The sequence below is a fragment of the Psammomys obesus genome, unplaced genomic scaffold (assembly GCF_907164565.1).
Source record: "Psammomys obesus unplaced genomic scaffold, mPsaObe1.curated_primary_1811, whole genome shotgun sequence".
NCBI classification, from domain to species: domain Eukaryota; kingdom Metazoa; phylum Chordata; class Mammalia; order Rodentia; family Muridae; genus Psammomys; species Psammomys obesus.
The window spans coordinates 37472114-37480790 of NW_026596040.1; the positions used below are offsets into that span (position 1 = coordinate 37472114).

At 52.4% G+C, this 8677-nt stretch overlaps 1 protein-coding gene across 2 annotated transcripts in view; it reads left to right on the forward strand.

Annotated features, from left to right (window-relative positions):
• Positions 1–5355: 5355 nt before the first annotated feature.
• St8sia5 (ST8 alpha-N-acetyl-neuraminide alpha-2,8-sialyltransferase 5) overlaps positions 5356–8677 on the forward strand; it is a 63304-nt gene continuing 59982 nt past the window's right edge. For both annotated transcript variants that reach the window (XM_055622694.1, XM_055622695.1), the window contains exon 1: positions 5356–5734. In XM_055622694.1, the coding sequence (XP_055478669.1) occupies positions 5604–5734 (131 nt within the window). In that variant the 5' untranslated portion in view covers positions 5356–5603. The remainder of the gene's footprint in view (positions 5735–8677) is intronic.

Here is an 8677-nt window from a genome sequence, read left to right on the forward strand (position 1 = left end):
CTTCCATGGAAGAAGGCAAGGGATTAAGCCTTGGGTTGGGCAGTGCTGCCTGCTGATAGGGAATGAATGCTGGGGAGTGGGGTCCGATGCCTCTAGGGAGTAGAAGGCTCAAAAGCAATGCTCCCTCAGATGCTGTTTCATCAGTTTGCAACGTGATTAGGTACGATGCAGTTTTGCAGTAGTCTGTGGATGGAGTCCCAGCTCCCACGGTTCTGCCTCTGGCCCATCTACCAACCTCATTTCTAAGACGTGTGGAGCCAGCAATGCCACAACTACCCCTGGAGCCTCTGCTCAAGTTATGTGTTCTGCCTAGAGCATCTAGACCCACTGTCTTCACCTGCTGGACCATCCTTTCCCATTGTACTGCAGCCCCAAACACTTCCTCTAAACACCTTCCTAGTAGTCTGTCCTCCTAGCTGTCCTCCCAGCTATTCATCCAATAAGGATTGTCCATCCGCCTTCCTCACTGGACTCTAATCTCCTGTGAAGGCACAAACCATGTTGGTTGACTGATGGAAGGTGGGAAGAAGGAGCTTCTGGGGTTGGAGGTGGCACAGTATGGAAGGCTCAGGGTTAGAAGTGATGTGTACACACTTCATAAGGGGAATTATAGTTCCAGCACACAACACCAAGTGCTTAAAAACAAGGATGGATGATGTAAAACCCAGCACCTGCAGTGCGCTCTGTGGTGGTTAGCCCAGCCGTGTAGATGGTGAGGTTGCAACTGGAGCAGGTTTGCTCACACACTAGCAGATGCTTTCATCGCAAACAGTCCCAAAGCCAAGAGCCGTCCTGCAAAGGCCTGACTTGTTAACGCAAATGTAAAGAGGCACAAGAACGGCACACACTTATCACACACTTCTTGAACACATGCGTGGAATGTCACTTACATAATCTAGCAGGCTGTGATTGGGCTGCACAAAATAAAAGCCAGCTTCTGTAAGCCCACAGAGACTGCTAAGTTCTTTCCTCTCTTTAAGCCATTCTGTTTTATATTGGAGACAATGCTCACAGCATGAGTAAGTCCCATCAGTTATCAGTAATTTAGCAGATTGTGCCAGTGTTGACATTTGTTCTTGGCTTAATTGTCTGTGAGTGTGTTTTAAACAATGATGCAGCTGTCCCTGTTCCTGGCAATTACAATATAAAAATGGTGTCCACTGAATCTGGCATTGTGATCACTTGGCCACGTGTTCACTCTTTTGTTTGTTAAGTCCTTCTTAACAAACAAGGGTTTGCTGCAATTCTACAATCAGAGTATAAATTTGGCCTAAGGTAGAGTCCAGCTCTGCATTGCTAGTAGCATCAGAGATTTCAAGCTTGTTCATTTCCTGACCTTAGGTCTCTGATTCCACTAAACTTGCAAGACATTTGTGGGTGGGTTAAATATAACTCTTTGATTTGATCTGGGAAATCAGATTTCAGATGCCGCTGGGTTAGATGAGCAGTGTCAGCAGAGGTGTGCTAGATCACCGCTGGCCCTTTGCAGAGTATCGAGAGATGGAGACCTACCCCACATGTGTTTCCATGAAGCCCCAGACGTGCCCATCACAGGCATCCATCTTATTTCCTGCAGATTCATGCAAGCAACAGAGCAAGGACCTCTGGGTCTGCTTTTGTCTCTCAGTAATCTTGGTGCTTTTCTCATCCCTATTAGATTAGAAGGTTAATGCTCATATCACCTCATTCGGTGATCAAAATAAATACCTATTTAAAAATGTGTCCTTTTTGGAAAACCATTTGACAGTAGTCACTAAAGCTGAACATACATACAGTGTTCGGCTGAACACTTTCTCTTCCAAATGCAGATGCCCAATAGATGTGCATGCATGCATCAAAGGAAGGTTCATGGCAGCACCTGCCACATGTCCATCAACAGTAGAAATGATAATGCTGGCATGTAGTGGCATGATGGTATTGCCTAGCATGCGTAAGTGACTGGGCCCTGCTGACGTCCTAAAATCGCAAAGCAAAAAGGTGTGCCACAGTATTACATGTCCCAAAGATCTCAGAAACTCCAACTTCACACTAGATACAGGGTTTGTTCTGTTTCGAAAGGGCCACACGTTTAGTGTCACATTGAGCACATAGATAGCCTCAAGCTGTGTACTGGGGTCTCTTTCTCTCTTTTTAAAATGTTGTTTTCTTTGAATGATTTTATTTTATGTGCATTGATGTTTTGCCTGCATGCATGTCTGTGTGGGGGTGTTGGATCACCTGGAACCAGAGTTGCAGACAGTCATGGGCTTCCATGTGGATGGTAGGAATTGAACCCAGGTCCTCTGGAAGAGCAGTCAGTGCTCTCAACTGCTGAGCCATCTCTCCAGCTCCATGGGGTCTTTGATGTGAAGACACATCAAAGACTACAATCAAGGTCAGGGCAGCTGGAACTCAGGATCTTCTATAAAGCTTCTTTGGGTTGTTGAGAGAAATCACTCTTTTTGTGTATGGTTGTTGGCTATTGGCCAGGAGCCAATCTCTCCTCTGAGAGGGCATCTGAGTCCTTTGCCAAGAGGTCTCCTCTGTCTTCAAAGCCATCAGTGAGCACTCTCTCGAATCAATCTCTCTAATGATTCAAATCACCTCCATAGAAGAGCCCAGCTCTCTTCAAGGACGTGTGATCAGGGCCACAGAGAACAACCTACAGTTGTCGGTGAGCCGGAGAAGCCATACACAGAGGACATTCCATTTACAGAAAATGCCCAAACAGGAAATACATTAGTTTGGTATTAGAAGTCAGAGCCGGCTCTGTGAGGCAGCTTCGTAGGTAAAAGCGCTGGCTGTGGAAGCCTGCTGCTTAGAGTCTGATCCTCAGAACCCTTGAGTGTGCAGAGGCAGGAGGAGATCCTAGGGAGTGATGAAGACTTCCCTTCTGATCCATATTCTGCTCCTATCACTGTACTCAGCTTATGAAAGTGCTGTGAGCTGTCCATTGATGGTCCTTACTCTTCTTGGTAAATGTGTTATACTTCAATTAAAAGGTTAATGGGATAATTTCGATTCATTACTGTAAAACGGTTTTGTTTTGTTTCTTTAGGGAAGCTTGCATCCAAAGACAGTTTTCAGAAGAGCACCTACTAGGGAGGAAGGAGGAACAGGACGAGAAAGAAAGCAAGTGCCAGGACTGGAAGGCGGTGTTAGCTAGGGTTAGCCATTCCGTTTTGTATAGCTCCTTCATATGGTTAAAGAGTGACAGATCTGAAACTAGTTTCCCAGAATTAAAGTAACCTGATTCTCTGAATGTTTGCCCACCTACTCTGTTGACTCCAGTAATGTCCTAAATCTGCCACCTGACATTCTTCAATGCAGCTCTCCCTGATTATACACACAGTGGGCTAGCCATGAGGCAAAAATGTTAACTGTTTAACCTTTCTTTCCCTTCCACTCTCCAACGACCCCAGTTTGGAAGCAGAAAGTGGGCTCCGTTTCTAGACTAGAGTCCCTCTCCACAGCTGAGTAAGAAGCGTGTATTGTTATCGAGTGCCTCATTCTTGTGTCTGTCTGCCCTCTTACCTTACCTGAGGAAGGCACAGCTAGCTTGGCATTGGTACTAGTTAGGTGAGAGTCCCCGCTCCATCAGCTTGGGACTTGGGTATGGGACCTGCTGCAGAGTGTGTGTGGGACCCAGTGGAAAGTGATATGCAGGGACCCCTGTTAAAACGTTTGAGCATTGAGGAGGCTGAGACAGGAGGATGATCACAAGTTGGAGACCAGCTACAGAGCAAGGGCTACAGAGCAAGACCCTGTAGTGAAAAGAAAAAGCAAGAATTGAAGAAATGGGGAGCAAAGCACGAAACCAGTGTTGCTATTGTTGGAGTACGCTGACGGGTCCCCATTCCTAACATGTACGGGACGTCGGAAGTCCAAGGACTTCTTCCCAGGTGAATCCCTCTAGGTAACTTGCACTTTGGCCCATCCAATTGCAGGAAGTGTTAGAAGATAGGATTAGCGTGTGTGAGAACAACCGGCTACAGGCTGATGTGTGAACGCCAACGGATTCTATGTTAATCACACAATGGCGAGCCCTCCAGATTTCTGGATGATCCCACTAATGGGCTAAAAAGCCTACTCACAGGTAGGCACACCGAATAGAAAACTACACAAATTCTTCAAAGACGGTACTTAATATTTCAGCCCTCTGAATGAGCACAAATTGCAATTATTGCTGGCTTTCTAATCACAGAAACTGCTAAAAGCCAAGGCTGAAAGGTTTGGAGTTTGGGCATTTCCCACACGAATTCTTGCTCCTTCACCCCCACTGCAGTTCTAGTTTTGTCAGGTTACAAGTGCAAAGCAAACCCGAGCCTGGGGCCTCAGGAGTGTCTAGGAGGTCCTGGGAAGGTCGCCCCAGCAGACAGAGTGAGTTGAGAAGTGGACGCCGGCTGTATGTGACTGACTCCCAAGCCTGTGCAGTGTCGGAATGGCTGTCGGGAGCAGGGAACCCGGTAGGGGTGGCGTTCTTCGCGGCAAGGATTTCTGCGACACCACAGCTTTCCCACTGCGCGCGACCGTTTTCTCCAGTGAAGCACGGAGTGCTCACTGCTGGACCCAGTGATTTTTGAAAGCTTTGGGCAACCACAGTACCCGAAGGCGACCGGCTGCTGACCTATGGTCTATGAATAGTTCCAAGGATGAGACAAAGTCCCAGTGTCTGGGTGACAACAGGGTTATTGACGAAAGGCTGCGAGCTGCGGATGGTGTGAGGGTAGAGGCCGGTGTCGGGGGTGGGGTGGGGGTTGGGGAAGGAAGGTGGGGTGTGTGTAGGGAGCACAGAGGCAGCAGGAGTTGGGGATCCAGGCCCCAGGGACAGCCCCTTAGGCCATTAGCATGCAGGGGCCGCGCGCGCCGTCCTTGAAGGGTTGCCTGGCTGACCTTGCTCGGCTTTCAGCGCCGATTCTCCAGCAGCGCGCAAGGACGCGGCCGGCGCGGTGACTCAGTGTCCTGCGCGCCGCATGCAAATGCTCGCCTCCGACGAGGCTGGCCCTGCGGTCTGCGCTGGTCCCTGCGCTCCTCCGAATCTCACGGTTCCAACCCGGCCCTTTGGCACTCCTCCCCGCCCCCTCCCCACCGCCCCGGGTCTGGAGGTTGCGTCGCCCACCTCGCCCCCGCAGCATCCAAGGCCAACCAACCTTCGCACTTCCTGGCTACGGGCGTGGGGCTCCGGAGCGCCGTCCTCCCGCCCGCCCCACGCGCCCGGCGCCCCGGATTCTGAGCCAACCCAGAGAGGGCGGCGCGTGGCGCCGAGTCTCGGCCCAACCGGGCCGGCCCGGCTCCCCATTGGTCCTCACCCCGGCGGGAGGGCGGCCCGGCTCCGCACCTGCCATTGCCCCTCCGCGGGCAGATCGGCGGCGGCGGGACCCTGGCGTCCGCGAGCCGCAGCACCAGAGGGCAAGCCAGCGGCTCCGCAGATCTCCTCGCCGCGAGCCCTGTCCTCACTCTGCCGCCGCCGCCGGGGCTGCGCCCGCGGGAAACTTTGCCCCGCGAAGTCCTCTGCCCTCCTGGCGACACCGGGACTGCCCACCTGACGGCCCCCGGGGCCCCGCACAGCGCGCGTGATTGCCGTGCCTCCCCGCACGGCGCGTCCGCGGCGCCGGGCCGCCAGGATGCGCTACGCAGACCCCTCTGCCAACCGGGATTTGCTGGGGAACCGAACTTTGCTCTTCATCTTCATCTGCGCCTTCGCCTTGGTGACCTTGCTGCAGCAGATCCTGTACAGCAGGAGCTACATCAAGAGGTAAGAGAGGCCGAGGGGTGGGACAGCCCGAGCTCAGGGGCGGCCGACGCGCCGGCGCCGGTGTCCGGGGAGCAGGTGACAGGAGGTCTGCCCTTAGCCGGGGGCGCCTCCGTGGTGTGCCCTATGGCATCTCTGCCGCCAGTCAGAGGGCAGCGCCCGCTGGGTGCCTGTCGTGTTGAGGTTATGGGGACCTGTGTGCGTGCGTGTGTGTGTGGCAACTTTGTTCTGTTGTGGACGTGGGCAGCAGCTTGGAATGCCAAGCAGCAAAGCCGCGCTGTTCCCCAAACCTACATTTCCGTGCCACTTGGCTGCGGCTGGAAGGTCAAATGCTAGTTTTCTTTTTTCTTAGTTTGACAAAGTCTAAATTCCTGTAGGGGACTTTGGAGATAAAGGCTTTTTTTCCCTCTCTTCTCCCCAGGAACATCCGACTAGGTGGGATGGTGGTGGTCTGTGGCCGAGCACAGGTCTGTGAGGCAACCAGCCGGCCTCCAAAGCGGATGTGTCTTTTGCATCCTTAGCATCAAAGATCAGAGAAGCAGCAGGAGTAGGGCTCTCTCACTCCTCCACCCACAGCCAAACTCCTTGAAGAGAAAGGGCAGTAGATACCGCTCAAAATTCAGGCACAGCCTCAGTTTCTGTCAGATCCACGCACATGCTTGGCTCCTGCGGGTCTGCTGCTTGGTGGAGCCAGGCAGCCGGAGCTGCTGCCAGCTACCTGCCTGACTGGAGGCGGGAGCTCTGCTCTGGATGCTCCCGAGCTAAAGTCACTGGTGAAAAGAGCCCCTCTCCTCTGCTGGAGGCCGGCGCCTTCAGCACTGGTGCCTGTCTGACCTCACTGCCTCCAACAGAGAGGAACGACATTTTCTTCTTCCCCAGTAACAGAATTCTGTTCTCTCCCCAGCCTTGGGGTCCGCACTGATCACACACGCTGCCAGTCTGGCCTGCCCAAAGAGTGGGAGAGCGAGGGCGGCTGCCGGTGATCTGCCCCCAGCAGCAAAGCTGGGGACTGCGTGGCCCCTTGCCTCGTGCATTCTTTTCTAAACACCCACCGCTGCCGACTTCCCAGACGGCTTTCTTCCCCAGTTAGCACCAGCTCTGGTGTCCTGTGGGCACTGCTGGCTTTAAAACACCCTCGGGGCTCCTGACCTGCCGGATTTGGTGGTGCCCTTTGAGATGTTCCTGAACTGTCCTGCTGCGCAGCCTTGCTGGATCTTGGCACCTGCCTCTCAGTGGGGCAGCTCTTGGTTTCTGCCCTCTGCTGGTAACTCCCCAGAATTACCGGGGCTCCTAGAGCTGTTGGGACTGAAGGAGAGGGGCCTCAGGGCCACAGTAGGGGTCAGCCACTCTATTGCCCTGTCCAACCCTGCCTGAGTCTGGATGGATAGGCTAGGTACCCAGAGTCCAGCAGGTGTATCGGTTGCTTCCCATTCTCCCTGACCCCTGAACAGCAGATAAAACCCCGTTGGCCTTACTCTAGGAACTCTGCTTAATGCAACCAACCAATCAAGACAGGTGTATGTTCCCTCTGGGAAGGGAGCCAAGGAAAGGGTGCTATAAAGAAGCTGCTGATGCGGTCCAGGTGCTCAGTGGGATTAAAGTCTATCTGGAGAAACAAATGGCCACAAGTAAGATGGGAAGTACATGGCCAGAAGCATGATGGGCTGGCGTGGTTCTCGTGGACCTTGAAGGCAGGTCAGATCTGGGCAGGGAGAGGACATGCACATCTGGAGGGAGCAGAAACCCGAGTACAGGATTCAGGCCTGGCTTTGTCCCCTTCTAGCTCTCCCATACCTGATCCCACCTGCACTGCCATGCTGGCTCCATTTCCGGTCTGTTGTCAGGCTTCCCTATGTCTTGTGGATGACTCATTTGCTTGTGTGTCCTATGTCCTCACACATCACAGATGCTATGAGCTGGATCCATGGGAGTATTTGTTTTCTGTCTATCCGGAAACAGCAAAGACCTGCACTGCAGTTCCCTGAGAAGGCCTGGGATGCAGGTGCCTAGGTCCTTTTGTTGAACTCCCTTCTAGGCTGTCATCTGGAAACCTGCCTCTCCAGCAGGACCCTGAGGGACCAGGGACCAGCAAGCTCCACTTGATGTCATAGGCCAGTAGATCTCTGTCGGGTCAGTTTCACCCTCAGATATTAGAATAGTGTCTTTGGTTGTCACAAGGAGAGAGGTGATGCTACCATCATGCAGGAGGAAGTGGGTGGAGATGGCTGAAAACTCCTCAAGGCCCAAATTGCCTGCCACAACAAAGATGTTTCAGTCCCAAATGTCAGTGGTGCCGAGGTTGAAAACTGCACTGGATTAGAAGCTGTGAGGGAGGAGTCATGGTTGCTCAAGGTTGCATGTGTCATATATGGGCAATAAGAAGTCAATAAATTTGGACAATGAACAAATGATTAAGGTAGGAGCAGTGGTGTGTGTGTGTGTGTGTGTGTGTGTGTGTGTGTGTGTGTGTGTGAGCACATGCATGGGTGTATACTTAGGTGTAGTCACTGGAAGGGACACAATGAAAAGGTGGATCTCATGATGGAAGAGAGCAGGGGACATATTGGGATGTTCCATACAGTAGTGGTTAGTGGCTTCAGTGACGTGCCCTAAAGGCTGTGGACTGATTGATCTCATGGGGTCCTTAGTCGCACATAGGGCAGTCACTGGAGAAAAGCACCTAGAGAGCAAGGTGATCTGGGTACTGTACAGGAAGGTTGGAGAAGAAGAGACACTGGCGGTGTGATCACACGTGCAAAACTGAGAGCAGCACCCAGGGGATTCTGAAGACCATGTTAGAGGCACAGGATGGCAAGCTTGTCCAGGGACATTAGGTGAAGGAAGTGATGTGAGCTGATGTGCATCTATCTGTCTATCCGTCTGGTCTGTTTGTCTGTCTATCTATCTATCTATCTATCTATCTATCTATCTATCTATCTATCTATC